Consider the following 21,378-nt stretch of genomic DNA (forward strand, 5'->3'; position numbering starts at 1 on the left):
TATAACTTTTAAGGAACTGCCAGATCATATCAAGATCAGTTCAGTTCCGAGACTCTCAGTGTGAGAAGCTTAAGCCTACATCCTCAGCAATTAACCTTGCTCACCTTCACACCACTCACAATTTTTAAAATGCTTGGCTTCCTCTGTGGGCTACGCACCAAGGTACAACTGTTCCCAGATTTACTTACTTACTTATTTAACAAACCCTTGCGCAGCAGCACTTTTGCAGCCCATGGTATGGACAGCGACCGAGCACCTGTGGGGCAATGAACAAATACAGTGGTACCTCGGGTTAAGAACTTAATTCATTCTGGAGGTCCGTTCTTAACCTGAAACTGTTCTTAACCTGAGGTAACACTTTAGTTAATGGGGCCTCCCACTGCTGCTGCTGCACCACCGCACAATTTCTGTTCTCATCCTGAGGTAAAGTTCTTAACCTGAGGTACTATTTCTGGGTTAGCGGAGTCTGTAATCTGAAGCGTCTGTAAACTGAAGCGCCTGTAACCTGAGGTACCACTGTAGTACTCTCTCTTCTTCAGTGTTTAATAGATTTGTATCCTGCCTTTCATGATATATCTCAAAGCCACCTGCAGGAAAAATAAGACAAAACATACAATATACAACATCGAATGCGCCCATTAAAACACCAGAAAATAGCAAGCATCGGGGTAGCATTCATGGTGCGAAGGCCTCCTGAAATAAAACCGTTTTAAACTGGCATCTGAAATTCAGCCTGATTTCTTACAAGATGCTGCCTGCCTGGTTTCTAATGGGAGGGACTTCCATAGGACTGGATCCAGCACAGTGAAAGCATGACACCTCATTTGCATGAGTCTTGCTTCTGGGCCATGGAGGACCACTAATGAGGCTCCCTTCACCCCTGATGATCTCAGTACACTGGCCAAAATAAGTTGCTAACTAGGAGAACCTCCCAGAAAAGTTTTGGGGTGAGGGAGAAGAGAGATGATGACCAATGGTTTCATAGTGCCGAAATGAAAAAAAACGAACACCCCATTCAGGTTTTCTTTTCCTTACTGGGTATTTTTTTCTTTTTTCATCTCTAAATCAAAGAGTTCTGGAGAAGGGAGCCCTTCAGTCTCATCTGGCAGCTTGGAGGAGGATTTTCCACCTCATTAGTAAAAGGGCAAAAAGCTGAATTCCCCCCAGGGGGAAGGATTAAAAAGCATATATTCATATTCAGCTACACTTTTATTCCTTTAGTGCCTGGCTAATTGTGATTTGCCTGCCAACCTAGCAGTTCGAAAGCACCTCCGGGTGCAAGTAGATAAATAGGGACTGCTTACCAGCGGGAAGGTAAACGGCGTTTCCGTGTGCGGCTCTGGCTCGCCAGATGCAGCTTTGTCACGCTGGCCACGTGACCCGGAAGTGTCTCCGGACAGCGCTGGCCCCTGGCCTCTTGAGTGAGATGGGCGCACAACCCCAGAGTCTGTCAAGACTGGCCCATACGGGCAGGGGTACCTTTACCTTTACCTTTAATTGTGATTTGGTTTGATTGCATTAAAAGCAAGCAAGACTGAATTTTATAGGAACTCTTGATTGGGGGGGGTAGTTTTTTCTCAGTTTAAACATGCCTATAAAATTACCTTGTTGCATGGTCAGTAGGTCTTTCTTACCTGGCCTAAATTTTCAGTTCAAGGAAATGGATGCAGGAAAGGATGATGCACAAATTAGAAGTTGTGTCTTTTTGTCCCTATTTATGTAAATAATTTCTACCCTGCCTTCCCTACACTGAAGTGTACAAAACCATACTGCAGATACATCACAAATACCTGACATGGTTTTAGGGCATGTAAAATGAATCTGGTTTTGGCATATAGCTCTTGTCAACTTCATTCTGACAGACAAAATCTACTCTACCTGTTCCTAATTAATTTTGAATAGGTTGAATTTCTGTGGTTCTCAAACTGTACATGGCTAGTCAGGCTATACTTTTAGGAAATTACTGCTGGGTGGGAAGTGTATAGGTATTAATTTTGAAAAATAGAAAAATAGGGCTGGGAAATTGCACAGGCTATTTCCTCCTTTCTCTTGCATTGAAACAGCTTCTTTTCAATCTTTCTTGGCGAGTAGAAACTCAATCTAGGACAGCTTGACAGTGTAACTTGTGAAGGCACTTATACAAACAGCAATCAGAGTCATTGTTTCGTACAGACAATGACAGGAAATGATCACACCTTCCACTTTTGTGCTTTTTTCCTCTCACTCTGCCATCTTGGGGCAAGCTCAGCAGTTAACTATAGGAGTAGATAGAATTATTCTTTTCAGCCAGCAAGGCTCCTTGATTGGCTAAATCATCTTTTTTCTTGCAAATACCCATTGAGGATGCCCCCTACAAGGGAGATTCAGATTTTTCATTTTCTCTCTGTACGTCTGGAAGAAGAGAGCTTTGTGAATCCCAATGAAATCAGTCTGGATACCAGCCAATGTGGTGCAGTGATTACAGGGGCAGCCCACCCGATTTAGCTGCTTGAAGTGAAACAGGAAAGTGCCACCGCCCATGGCTGCTGTTGCTGCCACCCCCATCCCTAACCAAAGCCAGGGCTGCACAACTTAGCAGATTGCATGGCTGCAGTGACAAGCTTCTGGCAGTGGAACAGTGGGTGAACTTGGGTGAGTCACTGCCACTCAAACTTATCTACCTTACAGGATTGTTGTTGGGATGAAGTGAGGAGGGGGAAGAACCTTGAGCCCATGGGAAGGTGGATATCATGCACCTCTCCACACCAAGACAAAAGTGCACCAGGAAGATCTTGGGCATCACGTGGCAGGACAGAGTCTCAAACAAAGATGGGCTTTTCCAAGCTGACATTTCCAGCATGTTTTCCCTCCTGTCTCAGTGATGTCTAGGCTTTGGTCATATCCACAGAATGGAAGATAGCAGGATCCCCAAGGATGTGCTCTATGGGGAGCTGGCTTCGGGAGCATTGACAGAACAACTCTGTGTTACAAAGAGTCTGCAGATGGGATGTGGATAATCAGATAATTTATAACAAAAAAAATTCCTTCCAGTAGCACCTTAAAGACCAAGTAAGTCAGTTCTTGGTATGAGCTTTCGCGTGCATGCACACTTCTTCAGATGTATCTGAAGAAGTGTGCATGCACACGAAAGCTCATACCAAGAACTGACTTAGTTGGTCTTTAAGGTGCTACTGGAAGGAATTTTTTTTTGTTTTGACTATGGCAGACCAACACGGCTACCTATCTGCAACCAGATAATTTATTACGGTCAAAGACCAACTCGCACAACACATTAAAAACAACGTTCATAAAGATGAAATATACAGATTGCAGTAATAGCTCATGAGTTAAAATTGAGATATATACATATACCCGTACAACTGAGATTTGGGCTACCATAAAAATTGACCCTGAGGCGCCCCAAAGGGTGACTTCAGCATTTCCCTAGTAAGTTATTTTATTCTAGAGGATGATCTGTGCCTACAAATCTGGTCACAGAATCTGGCTACTAGCCAGGTCATCTTGTGATCTTTGCCTAAGAGGAGAGAATTAAGTTTAGACTTGTCTGAAAGATTGGTGAGCCTCTTCAGCAAAGGATCAATGGTGTCTCTACAACTCTCAACATAAAAAGGAGATCTAAAAATATATATGTTCGGGGCTTCCTATTTCCCCTAATGGGCAGGCACAAAGTCTCTGTGCGTACGGGACTCTTCTATAGGAGCCTTCCAGAACCGGTGAGGGCAAGGCTGAGCTTCTAGCAAGATTGAAAGCCCTTCTTGCATTTCTGGATGCGAGGAAATAGAGATATGTTGCTGGAGCAGCTACATATCTCCCTAAATGGGATGTGAAGACTGGCAACATTAACCCCACTGTATGGGAATCCCTTGCAGGTGACTCCTGTGTCTGGAGACTATCATTCAGGTCATGTATCCACAGCAGGAACCAGAGGAGAGGAGGGAGGAGCACAGGGAGAAGAAACACCATGGTGCATCTGTAAAAGTGAAACCAGATGCCTTCATCTTCCCCAGCAGCAACAAAACATGTCTCTCCTGTATCAGTCTTTGCAGCCACAGCAGGCACTGTAACTCTCCAATGGTTTGGCTTTACCCCCAATGGCACACTCTTCCATTGTCTCTTGAGATAGATGGATACTAACAACATTTGAAAGAAATAGTGTGAGATACATTCCTGTGGTGGGTGGAGGCTAGGGATGAAAGTAGGCTTGCCCAGAGGCAAAACAGTTCAGGGCTCAGCACTTAAGACTGACATTCCCCACTGCTGTACTAAATCATTGGAGGAGGGGCAGGGAGAACAGTAAACTCAATGAAATCCTAGGTACAGGACGACGACCAGCAGCATGCTATAAAAAGATAAACAGACACATCTATCTCTGCCCGGTTGAAGAGGAAAGTTTTTGCCTGGCACCTAAAGGTGTATAATGAAGACACCAGGTGAACCTCCCTGGGGAGAGCATTCCACAAATGGGGAGCCACTGCAGAAAAGGCCCTTTCTCATGTCATCACTCTCTGGACCTCTCATGGAGGAGGCACACAAAGAAGGGCCTCACAGGATGATCTCACAGTCCAGGTAGGTTCATATGGGGAGAGGTGGTCCTTGTGGTTTTGCAGTCCTGAGCTGTTTACAGCTTTAGATGTCAAAAACAGCACTTTGAATTGGGTCCAGAAACTAATTGACAGCCGGTGTAGAACTCTGCCGTGCTCCCTGGTGGGCACTATGATCTGTATGCAAGATCACTGGTATGTTCAGCTGTTTCGGATTATCTTCTTCTAATGAATTTTAACTTCCTGCTTAGCTTTATGAAAAACCCAAAACCGGGCTTGATAGAGAAATCCCTGAGCAGCAAATAAATAATCCAAGATTTAGCTGTTAAGTTTGATCTGGCTCTGCCTGCTAATGTTGCTCCACATAGGGCATTGTGTGATGGCTACACAGATAAGTTTTATATGCCAGTTAGCTCAAATTGCATTTCATGTCACATCACATGATGAAGTAGCAAAAACTGACAGGAATGTGGAAGCACTGAAGACTAGGAGGGCGGGAAGTGTGGTATTCTCCCAAGACCAAACTCCCTTGTCAAAGACAAAGGCTGAAATCAAAGAAAACACTTCCTTCCCAAAGCACCATGAACTCTAAATCTAGTTACGGTTTCACTTTGAGACAGAAATGAGTTAGCAGCACTCTGCAAGCAACTTGGCAGGAACATGTCAAATTCCTGGAAAAACAGACTCTGGGCAAAACAGGCTACCTTAATTCTTTTTCTTTTATATTTTGAAAATGGAAAGTAATCTTGATACAGGGAGCTTTTGTTAAGAAGCAGGATTATGAGGGCTTATTTGTTTGCTACGTGGAACAAGGAAATCAAGATTGTAGCTGATGTATTTACATTGGAAGCTGTTTACAGAATTGTATTGCTGGTTTTATCAAATGCATCAGGGTTCGAGGCGGGTACTGAGCCCCATGATAATGACTTTGGTTTACAAGGCCTTAATACTTAGAACAGAAGGCCAAAGTTTTGCCGTCACTAAGCAGTTCATACCCAGTGGTGCTGTGAAGGCTAGGCTGCAGGTCTAAATTCCAGGCCCTGCAACTCTGAAGGTCCCCAAACAATGACAGAGAAGAAGTGGTTGGAGAAGAAGCAGCACCATGCAAGTAAGTGAAGTATCCCACAAGCAGCTAAGACTGTAGTAGAACACATTTCCTCAGGATGAAAGTGTCAGTGAGCTCAGCCAAGCACATTCCACATTTTGAGCTAGTGAGCCAATGAGGGCACCAGAGCAATGTAAGGGTGTGTCAACCCCACTTTCCAGCATTCTCACCAAGCCTGTGCCCCTAATCCTGTGGAACACCCTCCCACCAGATGTCGTCAAGGAGATGAGTAACTATATAATTACATAACCTTTAGAAGACATCTGAAGGCAGCTCTATACAGGGAATCTTTCTTTTTTTTAATGTGTAGTGTTTTATTATATTTTTATATATGTTGGAAGCCACCAGAGTGACTGGGGCAACCCAGTCATGTGAGTGGGGTACAAATATGATGATGATGCAACAACTATGCTTCAATCCTGGGGCAGGACATAGAGAAGCAGCAACAAAAAGAGGGGGGGGGGGTTAATTCAGTTCTAGGCTGTATCAACAGAACTATAGTGTCCAGGTCAAGAGAAGTAATAGCTCTGCTCTATTCTGCCTTGGACAGATCCCACATGGAGTACTATGTCCTGTTCTGAGCACCACAGTTTAAGGATATTGACAAGCTGGAGTGTGTGAAGAAGAGAAGGGTGGCCAAGATGATAATGGCCTTATGAAGAATGGTTAAGAGTGTTGAGTATGTTAAGCCTGGAGAAGACAAGACTTAGAGGTGACATGATAACCTTCGTCCAATATCTGAAGGGCTGTCACGGTGCAGCTGTCACACAAGCAGTAGAATGTAATTCCATGGGTGAGCACCGACCAACATATTTGCAACTGCATTCTGGGCCAACTTGAAGCTTCGGAAGAATCTGTAAAGGAAGTTCCCTGTAAAGCACATTGCAGGAATCCAACCTGAATGTAGCTAAGGTGTGTGTCATAGCAACCTTTTATCTCTGACATTCTTCCCCATAGGAAGAATGCTTTCATTTGTGATAGACGATCTCATGCTTGGGAAAGCAGGCAGCTCTTCTTCTTCTTCTTTTTTTGGTACAATGCAGTCATAGGATTTATGCTTCGATCAAGGTCATTAATGTCAGGAGAGATTTACTTCTTTTTGCCAAAGGTGAGCCCAGCTGAACTGTCACCAGTCTACTTTTTGAAGAGTGGCAGGCAGAGACAACTTAAGTTGACCTGCCTCAAATAGGGACTAGTGATACCACCAAATTAGACAATAATGAGCCCGCAACAACAAAAATTCTAAGCTTGTAGTACTGATATATATTCAAAGGAGACCCCTTTCATTCCATCTCTTTCTCAAAATTTAACTTGAGATTATTTCGAGTGTGTGTGCTGATTTTGTGCCCATACAGTGTGCATTCATCTGCTATGCACACTGGCAGCCACAGTTGGCACATGCTCAGATTGCTTTAACCCCTTACACTCAATTAAACTGTGTTTGATTGCTGAGATTTACTCAAGCTTTTTGCCAAATTGGAAAGGCAATTTGCAATACTACACCTTTGCTCCAAGTAATCAAATTTTGCAGAGAATTTCTAAAGTTTGAAAAGGTAGGTATGCCTCCCGCGCAAGGGTGTGCAGCATGTAAATGGGAAGTTTAAAGCAATTCACAAGTCCAGCAGTTTATAAAAAAAAATGAAGAGCATTGTCCTTTACCGTAAGCCCTGCAATTCCCAAATGGCAGTGTGAGTTGTATCCAATTAAGAACTTTGAAAATTAGTCAATTTCAGGGGCAGATCTTCTATGAAACCCAGAGTGGCCCCAGACTTGACTTTAGTCCACAATGCTTAAGAATTTTGGGTTTAGTAGACTCAATCCAAATCACATTGATTTGAGTCAAATTGATTCATTTTTTAAAATATATATTTCAACAATCCCAAAGTTTGAGAGTCAGTAGCACAGACATTGTAACTGTGCGGTGATCTGTCGTGGAACAACCCCATTGAAGAAGAAAACAGTGGTTACCGAGACTTTGTTGCTAGTTGTGAAGAGGGTCCCCAGAATGTAAGTCCACCACTAGTCAACTTATATGTGCTGCCCTCTGATCGTTCTGATGGCTATTGTTATTATGTTTATCACTGTTATAATTTATTTATTTACTGCCTTCTAAATAACCAAGGCAATATACACTGAAGAAAATTTTGGGGGAAAAAACAGATAAAAACACAAAACCAGCAAATACATTTAAAACCATACTAAGTAGACACTGGTGGTTCATAAAACCCCATTTATCCAGTTGGAAAAACCTGTTGGAGTAAAACTGTAGGCCTCTTATACCCTTAAACTGGGTTAATTTTCATTTAAGATGAATGCATGGCAGCTGTAAGAAGTGTGTTCTGCTGCCAGCACATGTTGACTGAGAGCAGGGAGAAGAAAATGTCCTATGAGGGGAGGTTGTATGTCCGTGAGAGGGAGACTGGCATTTGTATCTTCTGGGACCTCAACCATGAACTCAGCCCTCTCTCCCTCCACTGCCCATCAGGTTTGCCAAAAAGTTTATAATACTAGTTAATTAAACAGGAATTGTGAAGTGTGTGTTAAATGATTCCTCTATTTTGAAATGTGTATTTTATATTGAAAGCTACTCTAGATGTTGAAATGTATATTGATGCATTTTTTTTTGTTTTAAATTTCCTTGATGGGTTTAAAAATTCACATAAATAAATAGCAACCGTTTATTTCAGAGTATCAATTTATTGTAGAGTAATTGCAGAGTATCAATGAACAATATGGATAACCCTTGTTTCATAGTGTCTTGGAACGCAACATACTAGAGATGGGAGCTCAGCCATTATCTTTCATTTTATAGATTTTGATCTAGTAACCCTAATTACCCCAACACTGGACTACTTAGCACAGCTATAATGGGCAAATAATTGTTAACTGATTCACAAAAACAGCAATAATCAAGGCTTCAAAAAAGAGAAATGCTTTAAAAAACCATCAGTCATTTAATTAGCAAAAGGGGGAAAACAGTCAGGAAATACAGTCCGCTGCCTTTATTTTAATCTTGTGGGGTTCATCAGTGCTATCCACATAATGAAGGATTGTGCATGGATCTACAGGTGTGCTTGAAAAGCATTTATTATTCAATATTCACATGTGTCTCGAAGAAACTGAGTCAATGGTGGTTTCTAGGTGGGCGTTAGTTGTGGGATCAGCATTCCTTGTACATCCAAGCTTATCACAGCATCCATGCACCATTGTTGAATTGCCAAATCATAAAAAACCAAATTCAGACTCGACCTTTATGTGGAAAATGTAATAAATTGGGGGGAAATTGCCAATGACCTGTTTCTGATATCTGAACAACAATGCTAAGTCCAGTCTGGAAGGACCCAATACTTAATGCTAGGTGAGATGTAAACCGTACAAACTGCCAATGGAATGAATGAGTGTGCTGTTGTTTCTTGTTTGTTTGTTTTTGTTTCTTAACCTTAAATGCTTTAGCAATTGAGCTCACTTCTGTAGCAGCCACCCGATAATCCCTAGTTTATTCTCTCAACTGGTCTGCTCCAGCTATGTGTACAAGGCTGTGACAAGCCTCAACATATAAATAGCTCTGTTTCCAGGGTTTTGGCTCCCAGAAGAAGTAAAGAATTGGTTTCTTTGTTTTGTTTTGTTTTAAGCCAAGAAGAAATGCATTCCCCAGAGGACCAGAGTTCAGATGCTGGCAAGGTCACAAATGCAGTGATTTCTTAAGTCTCCCCTTTCCCTGCTCCTCACTTGTCAGTGTCACAAGACCATTTGGATTTTGTGGCATGAATAAACATTTGCAGCTTCTAGACTCAATATAGCATTGGAATTAGGACAGAAGGGTTAGCCAGGCTGTGTCCTGTGATGGGAAGTACACAGAACTGATTGCAACCTACATAGGGGAGGGCAATGTGATGAGGCTTATATTGGAGTTACCATAATAATTTGCATGCATTATAGTGGTGATTAGGTGTAACCTGCACCAGAAATACCCAATTTCAATGTAAACAAATAACCACTTAGAACAAAGCATATTGTTTAAGCAAATCTGTACATACATACTCTGGGGAAAACATAATTACTCTGCATCTAAGATTATTAACTATCTTTTCCCCTCTCCTCCCCACTTTCTTTGTCTCTCCCCCCCTTGGCAAAAACTGGATCTCTAATTTAGCCTGGCCTGGAGCTGTCCAAGGTACCATTGGAGCCCAGCCTGACTTCTGTACAGCTAAGGCCATTTCTCAAAACTGAACAGTGGTTCTCTTGCTGGTGGTAGTCTGTGGAAATCCCTCTAAATGGGATGTTTTGTGGTGGGGTGCAAGCACTGGCGGAGGAAGAGGAGTGGGGGGGCACACCGCCCCTGGCAGTGCAATCGCGGCAGGGTGCCATCCCGGCTGCCTGCCTGCACTGGGCGCCCCGCCCCCGCTGGTGACACGCCACACCCCCAGTATGCACACCACATCCCTGTGGGTGGTGCACCAGCCCCACCCTCTTCTGCTCTCCACCCCCCGGTGCCAGAGCAGGAAGCTCCACCACTGGGTGCAAGTGGCGTTAGATTTGCAGGATCCAAAACCCCATGGAAACCATGAGAAACTTGCTCCTAAGGCTACTTAGCTGTGCCTGCTTGGAACTGACAAGAAAAGCAGAAATCAGTCCCTACCTTCTGACCTGGCCAGTCCCTGCCTTCAGGTATGATGGTGAATTTGCTGCTTCACTCAGCTGCTCCCTGGATGGGTTTTGTATTGCTCTATTAGTTCTCCTCTTTGATCATACTTGCAGTCAGGCTGATAAAAGGGTAGGTTTTCTATCACTGCAAGCAACAAGGTAGCTACTGCATTGGTGGATGTTTGGAGCATGTTCATTCATTGCTAAAGTTGACCTAAACTTTTAAAAACGGGCACTGTGCAATTCATTGTGTCTCCCAACATGTTGTGCCCTGAGGGCAGGGCATATATCATGTAAGTGTGACCTTTACAAATGCAAGTCTGACGATTAGAAAAACAAACACCTTCAATCATTTGGGAGGAGGGGAAAAACTCATAGAAATTCTTGTTTGAAAAAACCAATAATCAAAATACAAATTATTGGGGACCCACAGTATGATTTACTGGGATCAAATCACACAATATTTACCAACTATGGGGTAGGGTATATTGGACCATGTATGATACATGGCAACTACTGAAATAGAGGGAGTGTTGCACTCTTGCCTAGGTAATGCACTGATACCAGTGAGAAGTTCCCAAGCAGCTATTTAAGAAATAGCTGGAAAAAAGTGATCCAGTTTAGGACTGTCTCAAAAAGCAATCTGCCCCCACCCCCCTGCCAAGTATACACAGATTAGACTCAGAATTGGTGAGCATACTTCACTTCAGGAGATGAGGATCAAGTCAGTTCATATTGGACTCCTCAGTGATCAAGTTCTCTGCCACCCCTCATTTGGCAACCACTGGAATTGGATGTTAGAGAGGACTCAAGAACCTAAGCATCTGTTTTTTAATACCTTCATTTCTCTTGCAAAAATCTTGCGGCAGGGGATTAATTTTGTCATGGGAAGTAAAATCCCATATGTATTTTTATTAGCACTGTTGCTTGCAGGACAAGGAATGAGTGTTTATTTTATACATCAGCTTGTAAAATTCCATGGCACTTTCTGAGCCATGTCCAATAGGCAAAGCATGGAATGCAAAGCCAGGCACTTTTAGATGCCATTGAATTCAATGGGAGATGGTTAAGCCTTTGCATAACACCTTCATTGATATCAACAGGATGCAAAGCTGCTCACCTTTAGCTGAAATAAATATAAGAAGCCACTTTACACTAAGTCAGAACATCGGCCCATCTAGCTCAGCACTGTCTACACTGAACAACAGCTACTCTCCAGGATTCAGGCAAGGAACATACGCAGAGATGCCAGTAACTGAGCCTGGGACCTTCTGCATGGAAAGCGGGAGCTCTGCCCCTAAGCTTTCCATGGGCCACTTAGTGTATTTGTTGCCTACAGAAATCTCTACATAACAATATGTTTGGCATTGATCAATCGGTAGCACATTTCCTGATTAAATCCATTTGCTTTAGATAATAGAATCAGCCACATTTTGCAACCTTTCCCCATTCTCATGCCACCCAGGTGCATTATTTAACATTTCATACTTTCATATTCAAAGGATTTTGTTTAGCTGTTTGTTTGGCATGCAATATGTTCCTCCTAATATAAAATAATGGTTTCTTCCCCCCCACCCCAAGACTTTCTTATAACCTGTGAATTTGATTTTTGTGAAGCCCTTCATAAAAATTTGAAGATGTGTGTATATTAACATACATTGATTTATTCACAGTGTTATATTACATATAAGCGAGGATCCTGTAATATCAAGAAAGGTTAAGGGAGCAGTAGAGCGTGGTATATTTTATTGACAGTTCCACCGAAATTGAGCCACCTTTATATTGAATTTGGAACACAGAAAAGAAATTAGCTGGTAAATAAGTCATGAGGTTTACCTCTGAATATGTGTGTACATCTGCACAGTGGCCATTGATAAGTATAATGGAACTTGGACAGAATTTCAAAAGGTGTGCTTTAAGCTTGTAGCTCTCCAAAGGGGTGTTAGTAGCTGCAGCAACATATTTATTCATGAATATTTGCTTGGGTTTGTACTAAAGTGCCTGCTTTCTGAGGTGTATAGCAATTCTGAAAGCCAAGGACAGTGATCAGAAGAGGAGGAGGAAGAATCAAGGAGAATTGAATAAGTGGTCTCTGGCTTGCAGCCGATGCTTTCTCAAACATAGAAAAGCACTGAAATGCATAGCAAAGGTTTATTAAACATTTCACTGTTTTGTATTTGACAAGCACTGTAAGCCAGAGGCCATTAAGCCCTAATGAAACATAATGAAGTTAGGGTTCTTTCATACCTTCTTCTTCTTCTTCTTCTTCTTCTTCTTCTTCTTCTTCTTCTTCGGCGATCACTCGTAGCAGAGTAATATTATCTTCCATAAACATGGTTTTAACAGTGTCTGTAAGTGTCTGTGGAGGCCAGTTCTGGATCCACACGTCCTTCCACAGTGGAGACCTAGGTTTCCGGACAGGAGTTGATCACAGTGAAGGTTTTCCAAGCATGCCTTCCTCTTAGCACGTTTCTCCCTTTCGTCCCGAGTGCGAGCGTCTTTGAGTCCCATGACACCTTTGTAAAGGCTATTCTCTAATTGGAGTGCTCGCAGGCTAGTGTTTTCCAGTTGTTTGTGTTTATGCTACATTACTGTCATCAAGACCCAGCATTGTGTGGCCAATGTCCTATGTGAAACATCAGCTATGAAAAGTAGCTACAAAGGTAGGAAGATACCCACCCCTTTGTTGCCAGCTCATTTGAGTTGGGGAGTTTCCTCAAGCTTGGTTAGCGAGAAGCTTAGGGATTGCTCATCTTCCTTGGTCCTAAGAGCTTTCCTATGCCATACCTGTGTCAGTAGCTCAGAGGCGGCCTAATTCCCCAGATATGTACAAACCAGCTATTGTATGAGCTGTGGTTGCTACTGGAATGGGGGGGGGTGTCAAATAAGACACTTTGAGGGGTGATTGCAGAGGTGCAAGGATCTTGCTTAACACAGTCCCAGTCAGATGTGAGCTTTTTAGATAAACAACTTTCAATCCATATATCAAAGCACTATGAAGTGGAACATTTGTAATCTAATTAAGATTGATAGCGAGATCGCATGTTACCAGACCAAACTGGTCTTGGATATCTATGAGACGAGTAAATTTAGCAAAAAGCTTTGGGTCAATCTTGAGATTTATTGATAAATAGCATCATTTTCTGACGTTTCCCATTAACCTGCTAATATGTTGCAAATCACTACCAAGAAACAACAATAAAAAAATACCCTGTGACATTTACAATAGCATGTACAAACGGTGTAATTATGATCTGATGAGACGAGCCGCCGGGTGCCAAGTTATCTAACTTAGGACAGTTGCATTCATATCACATCTGCTGTATAGATTTTTCCAGGCATTCTAATTGAAAGTTAGATCTTTATGGGAATAGGAAAGGGAATTAGTAAAACATTACAAGATTACACAAGGCCTCTGATTTTCTCTTTCCTTCATTTCAGATTACATACAAGGCTGTTGGGTCCCTAGATCCCACCGCTGACCTGTCTAACCAAAGAGGGAAGGTCTTCAAACTAAGGAATGAAACTCATCATCTCTTTGTAGGGCTGTATCCAGGGACTACTTACTCATTCACCATCAAAGCCAGCACAGTGAAGGGCTTTGGACCCCCAATCACCACAAGGATTGCAACTAAAATTTCAGGTACTATACTGCGAAGAAAAGAGAGATTTCAGTTTTCACAGGGGTACAGACAGTCCTCTAGAAACTCAAAGCTCGGGTGTTGTATTCAACTGGGGATAATCTTGGGGAAATACAGGCTTTTAAGCCAATGTTGGTTATACTCAGAGTAGACCCACTGAAATAATTGACATTACCCACTTAGGTCCATTAATTTCAGCGGGTCTACTCTGAGCGCAAGTTGCATACAACACTCAGTTTCTTCATATCTGCTCTAGCAGTGAAACTAGTGGTACAACAAACCATCTAGCACTGTCAAGGCTAACAAAGAACTAGTCTCAAAGGAAGCTCTTCAGCATTTGTGAAATGTGGTTTTTTCTCCCCCCAGTCAAGCACTGCTTCCTGGATCCATTTACCATAAGCCAGGGATTGCTCTTGAAAAGATGCAAAGCATACACTCTATCACTGAGCTTTGTGCAATCTCAGTTTTCACCTGCGGAAGCTCCTAGTGGTAAATGTCTTTGAGATTTATGACTAAATTATACTAGTAGATGAAAAATGTTTGCATTTTCACCCAGCGAGGTGGCATAGTAATACTACCTCCCTAAACATTAGATATTATGAATTATAAGTGATTGCCATATAGAACTCATTGTGCAAAACCTTTTGCCCATCCCCAGCCACTTTCTGCTTAATACCTTTTGTGATTGGGGCTTTTCTTTTGGGGTATGAATAAGAGCATGAATATTTCTTCCTGGCTACTAAGAAGGCTTAATCCTGGTTGTGGTCTGTGTAAAGTTCTGTTAATATCACTCCAAGCTGTGTTTAATATCATAGGTGGTTTGCTAAATTTATGGGGAATGGAGCCTTGTGGGTTCCCATTACATGGATCCCATACAGTAAGGGATGTAACTCTGAGGTGTGTTTAAAAGTCCAGCAAGTTTTAATTGAAGAACTACAAATTCCCTTAATTGTATCATTCTACTACTACAGTTTTACATTTATTGTACAAATATATATGTGGATAGAGGGGGAGAGATGGGTTTAAGAGATGGGTGAGTAGATCAGCCCCAAGGTTCTCCACAGATTGGCAGCCATAATCTGTCGGTGGGTGGACCACTCATTGGCATCTCTCAGAGTTTCCCTCCAAAGAACCCAACATGGTGTTTCGATTCTCCCCAGTTCATCAAGCTGTTTGGGAATGTAGTACAGGAATTTACAGAATGGCAACATGCTGGAGCCATTTGTTGGATAAAAGGCTCTGGCAAGAGATCAGCTGCAAGTCAAGATCTGAAATTGCAGGGAGAGCAGAATAATAAATAATTTTCTTCCGCATCCCTTAAAAGCATTATATAGGAAGCTGAGCAGAATTCAAGCAAAGAATTGCTTGGTTCCGAACCCCTTTCATTCACGGATGGGACCAACATCCAAGAGAGGAACCCGCTGGGGAAAGGGGAGAAGGCAATTTCTGTCTAACCCTGCAGAACTCAATGCTGTTTTAGAGAGTCCCTCAGCTATTTAGAACAGATTTGTAGGGGGCACAACAAGGGACTTAGTGGGAAGGGAGATGTAGATATGAGTGTTCTGTTAGTAGCAATCTGTTTGGGGGAGACTTCTCACAGTGGGAGCCAGCGGCGGAGCGAGCCAATTGGGTGCCGGGGTGGTGTGTGTGCTAGCTGCCCGTGGGGCGGGCAAGCCGGGACAGGATGTTCCGTGGAGCTTCCGAGGAGTCTGCCTGCCTCTCCCACTCAGCCGCCCTACAGCTGAGGGGGAGGCAGCGGGCAGACCATTTGACACAGCACAGAGCCAGGAGAGGCATGTGGCTTGGACGCACTGCAGGCCCCGTGGTGAGTGCCACCCGGCATTTTGTCACCCCCCCTTAGTGGTGACACCCAGGGCAGACCACCCCTACCACACCCTCCTTCCTTAACTGCTGGTGGGGGCAAACTTGGGATCCCAGTCATTTTCCCTTGGAACTTTAAACATATCCAAAGCTATACTAAGGTGTCCTACAGTACTAAGGTTGAAGTCAAGAGTGGCTAAGAATAGCTTAATGTCCAGCTCTTCCTAATTGCTTTAAAATAGCAATCAAGTGCCCAGGTCATTGCCATCCAAGAATTAAAATTGCAGTGTTGATTCTCAAATGTCAATGTACCGTGACTAGCTTCAAATCTCATGGCATGAAAGAGATCATATTTAACCCATGGATCTCCCCTCTACTCCACAGCACCATCAATGCCTGAATATGATGCAGATTCTCCTCTGAATGAAACAGAGACAACCATCACAGTCTTGCTGAAACCTGCACAGTCTCGTGGGGCACCTGTCAGGTAACATGCTCTTCTCTTCTCAGCTCTCTCTTCTCCCTTCTTTTACAAACATACAACAATACATGCTTTTTTATATTAAAACATGGCTTATTTTAATTCCACATTTTAGTTTTCAGTGTGGCTAACAGGAATTGCAATGATTTTTTTTAAATTAAAAAAATAGAATCAACAACAAGAAACCACTAATAAAAAAAAAGCAAAGACGCAGAGTAAAGCAGTGGCAAAAGAAAGCAAAGGTAGAAACACAATAAATCGTCCATGGAAAGCTTGGAAGAATAATGTAGCAAATGTCCTTCAGGAAAGGATAGGCAAACTAAGGGCAGTTCTGTTTCTTCTGGACTTCCTGGACATTGTGTTTCAGAAGATGGAAAATTCTGTTTTGGAGGCATTTGTTTAGCTCTGAGTAAAAATTTGTGCCCAGTTTGTGGACAAAAAACTGACTCCCCGCTACCACCAAAAGTGTATGTGGGAGGAACCACTTACTATAAATATATGTGGAACCCTATTTTACAAACTGAGAGTTTGAAGAATGTGTCCTGTCTAAAATGTTCTGAGCTAGGCAAATCTTCATTCTGAACCACATAATCAACAAGAAGGTTCAGAGAGGACACTAATCTGCACTGGTGCTTTTGCTAACCATACTTAGCACCAAACCACAGTTTGTAATTATGGATAGCTACTTAGGCATGTGTGGGATGCGGGTGGCGCTGTGGGTTAACCTGCAGAGCCTAGGACTTGTTGATCAGAAGGTCGGCAGTTCGAATCCCCGCAACGGGGTGAGCTCCCGTTGCTCAATCCCTATTCCTGCCAACCTAGCAGTTCAAAAGCACATCAAGTGCAAGTAGATAAATAGGCGGGAAGGTAAACGGCGTTTCCGTGCGCTGCTCTGGTTTGCCAGAAGTGGCTTAGTCATGCTGGCCACATGACCCGGAAGCTGTACACCGGCTCCCTCGGCCATAAAGCGAGATGAGCGCCGCAGCCCCAGAGTCGGTCACAACTGGACCTAATGGTCAGGGGTACCTTTACCTTTACCTTTACTTAGGCATGTATGCCTAAGGACTTCAGTATTTCCAGTGGATATTTTGAACTTTCTGTGAACAGTAGATCCCCATACCATAGCCAATATTTGTATATGTTGTTTCCAACATATGTTGTCAAATTCCAGTTTCTGTCAGTTACAGCCATCATGGCCAGTAGTTAGGGGTGGAGGGAGAAATACATAAAAATATCTGCAGGACACCAGGTTGGAGAATGCTGGAATATAAAAATATACTTCTTTTTTGTTGTTTAGTATATAGGAGGGGAAACTTGTAGCTTTATTAAAAGTAATATTCTCTGGTATTCTAGATACAGTACTGTATAGCAAATGTAACTTTAGCTGACTTTGAGTGATTTTAGAAAGATATTGAAAAAGAGAAAATTCCAAAATAAAAATAAAAAATTATTTAACAATGTTTTTTTCATATTTCATTTTACCACCTGCTGTCATAAGCGTTGCTATTTTCTTTCTTTTTTATTGAACAATCTTTACACTCTTCACTTTTTTAAAAAAGTCTAATTTACCACACTTTTCCTATATTCAATAAATGTCTCTGTGGAAAAATGAGGCCATTATGAAAACCTTTCTGAGAATACACACACACACACACGGGGGGACACACACAAATTATTATTTGACTTATTATTCTACTTATACAGAGGTAATTGAAATGTCACAAATATTATATACATTATTTCCAGAGTCTGATATTTCTATTACATTAATAATATTTTCCTCACATATAGGACACAGGTTCTTTTGAAAAGTTAACCAGGGTCATGGAAGACTTTTCTTTCCTCAACCCCTACAAAAGTTTGCATAGACCTGAAAATACACCTCTAAGGAAGGGAATGCAGTAAATAGTTTTGGTTCTGTGGTGATGGTGGTGTAATCTATAATTTAGCAATTATAAAGTATCTAAAATTAACCAAACACGGTATGTATATTCATTTGGTAATTTCCAAGGTGGCTTCAAAGTAGTAAACAAGTGTAAAAACAATTATAAACACACACAATTAAATACACAATAAAGCAAATTTTCAAAACATTGAAACAAACTACCACAATGAAAATGTAGAATAAAACATGCTGTCAAAACAGCACAACAATAAAAACCAGTTACAATATTAGTTAGAAAAATTAAAACAGGGAATTCGAGACAGGGAATCAGGGAGATGCTTATTTAAACAGGTGTGTCTTCAAGATAATTTGACAATGAGGTGAAAAAACAGTATGAACCAGCAGAATGCCATCATCTCTAGCTAACAGAGTCAGTGGTCAGGGATGATGGGAACTGTAATAATAATAATAATAAATTTTATTTATATCCCGCCCTCCCCAGCCAAAGCCGGGCTCAGGGCAGCTAACAACAATAAAACAGTAGAAAAGTACAACACAGACAATACTCTAAAATCATTCATTATAAAATTAATTCCCAAACATTTGGAGGGCCAGAGTTTGCCTGTGCCTGCTCTAGTAGGTAAGTGTCAGGCAGACTTAGAGAGAGCCCCCTACTTGAAAGTCTATGACAGGGGCTAATAGCACAATAAAAAGTCATTTTTGTATCAGACCTAGATTTTCAACAGCCTGACTTCCAATGAAAAACATATCCATTTGCTTCAGAACACCAGGTACATTTTTGAAAACTGACTTGGTGGTATTTGATGCCTTCCCTGGTTTGGACGCAAATGCACTTTAACAAGAATTTCACTGGCAGAAAACTCTAGCTTATAATTGCCATATAAACCCAGCTCACAAACTCCCATTCCACCGTGCCACTATCTATTATATATGGTAGTAGCATCAAGTATCTTGTGCCTAAATGTTCTGAATGCATAATGAACAATCCAAGGAGTGTGAAACTCCTGTTAAGTAATATTTTGGAGGCAAGTTCATTATCTCCAAGGTAATGTTAGTGTCAGATGTTGATCTTCTAGCTGCTGCTGTAGATCAGCTCAAGAAGTAAGCTAAGAATCATTGCATTGTTGAGATTTCTATGCAAAATGAAATTGATATTCACCACTGATGAGGCATTCAAGGAAGAGCTTAGTGCCAGAGCAGGTTCATCATACAGCTCTCCATTAATTTTGAATGACTTCTTCATTCTCTGTTTGTCTTCTCTGGCCGGGGGGGGGGGGTGTACATTTGCTCTATACAACCATTAAACAAATACAGGGGAAATATGTTTACAGAGAACGAGTAGAGAATAGGTAACGTAAAGGTACAGGTGGAAAAGGACAACGTGAATTTTCTCTTGTTCTGCATACATCTGTTGCCATTAATATGTCGCATACTGATATCACTCAAAAGTAGAATCCAGAGCACAGCTATGTGGTTATACTGAGATTGAACTCCCATAGTAGCAAGGGGCAGCTGGACAAGAAGGCCTGGCCTGACCAGATGACCCTCCGGGCAAAATTAAGGTGCCCTAGGATAAACCTGCAGGACACGGGTGGCGCTGTGGGTTAAACCACAGAGCCTAGGACTTGCTGATCAGAAGGTCGGTGGTTTGAATCCCCGTGACGGGGGAGCACCCATTGCTTGGTCCCAGCTCCTGCCAACCTAGCAGTTCGATACCATGTCAAAGTGCAAGTAGATAAATAGGTACCGCTCCAGCGGGAAGGTAAACGTCATTTCCGTGCACTGCTCTGGTTCGCCAGAAGCGGCTTAGTCATGCTAGCCACATGACCCGGAAGCTGTACGCCGGCTCCCTCAGCCAATAACTGAACCCCATTGCCAGCTGCTGCCACTGCAGGATGGCTGCAGCCTTTATGCGCTGTGCCACACCTGGCCTGGAGTTCTTATCAGATCTCACATCTTCCCACAGTATCTTATAAGAGTTTGTTTAGGACAGGCATCCCCAAACTCGGCCCTCCAGATGTTTTGGGATGACCAGTTTGGGGGTGCCTGGTCTAGGGGGAGGGGGTTGATCCAGGGGGAGGGGGTGGATTCCATGATCCAGAGCTGCCATGTCATTGGGTCATGCAGCAGTGATTTGCTGTGTACAAGCACTTTGATTCTCACCCACTCCTAATTGTGTCATGTAGGCATATGGTTTGTTTCCTCTAAGCCTTGGATTCTACTCATGGTTTGGAGAGAAACACAGCTCTGACTCTGACTTGTTTCGTCTCCCATCCAGCACATTCAGCAGCACGAGAGAAGCAAAATGCTTGTGTAAATTAAACCATAGTTTGCTTATGAGCTATGATTTTTTGTTATGTGCAACTGGGCCATTGGCTATTCTGTAGCCTGTTTACTGAATCTGAAGAAATTGCTTTCGAGGTTTTCACTATCTGCTTCGATTTTCACCATCCTGAAAAGTGTGGTCCCATCTGTAAATTTGTCTTCTGCACTGCTCACCCCGACTCCTGATCATTTATGAAAAAAATTGCTGTGGGATCCCACAGCAGATTCTTTAGATCAGGTTGAGAGCCAAGCCTCTGCTTAGACAGAGAGTTAACTCTGTGCATCTTTTCAATGCTTATATCCAAGCCACCTGGTTCACAGTGTACCTAGATACATTTGCACCTCAATACAAAGAAAGGGGAGATGACTCAGCTCCACTTCTGCTGCTGTAGACTGAGGCATTTCAGGACTTAATTATACCACAGGTATCTAAATTACGGAAACATGTTAATGTTCCCATGATTAAAATTATAGAGGGCCTAATTGAAAAAGCATAAACTGAATTGAAGAATTCCTAATTATAGTTTGCTTTGCAGTGTTAATTTTCCACCATAATGAATGCATAATTTCTAGGAACTAGAAAAGGGGGCTGCTGCATTAATGCGTGGGCTGCAGATGGAATGAGGGGATTATCATAAATGCACAGCAAAGATACAAAGGAAACCACAGCGGCAATTATGGCATTTCAACCAAGAATTCTTCAATAGTTCCCCTAAAAGCAAAAGCAAGACTTCCAAGAAAGCATGGGATGGGCTCCACATATACAATACCAAATCTAAATTTGAGGATTTTTATATTTGCCAGTCTATTCTGCACCCCAAACCATGTGGCCCCTTTGGTAGAAAAATTGAAGATAAAATATTTCAGAAAAATCAGTGAATGTTTATAGGAGAGGTTAAGAATGTATTCACATA

The 21,378-nt window shown here is 42.3% G+C and overlaps 1 protein-coding gene across 17 annotated transcripts in view; it reads left to right on the forward strand.

Moving 5' to 3' along the window:
* The window catches only part of PTPRT (protein tyrosine phosphatase receptor type T), a 605,850-nt gene that overhangs the window by 458,144 nt on the left and 126,328 nt on the right, over window positions 1-21,378 (forward strand). For all 17 annotated transcript variants that reach the window (XM_083746111.1, XM_083746125.1, XM_083746113.1 and 14 more), the window contains exons 10-11: window positions 13,732-13,933; window positions 16,137-16,239. In XM_083746111.1, the coding sequence (XP_083602237.1) occupies window positions 13,732-13,933; window positions 16,137-16,239 (305 nt within the window). The remainder of the gene's footprint in view (window positions 1-13,731; window positions 13,934-16,136; window positions 16,240-21,378) is intronic.

This window comes from Podarcis gaigeae (assembly GCF_964106915.1).
Source record: "Podarcis gaigeae genome assembly, chromosome: 6".
NCBI lineage: Eukaryota > Metazoa > Chordata > Lepidosauria > Squamata > Lacertidae > Podarcis > Podarcis gaigeae.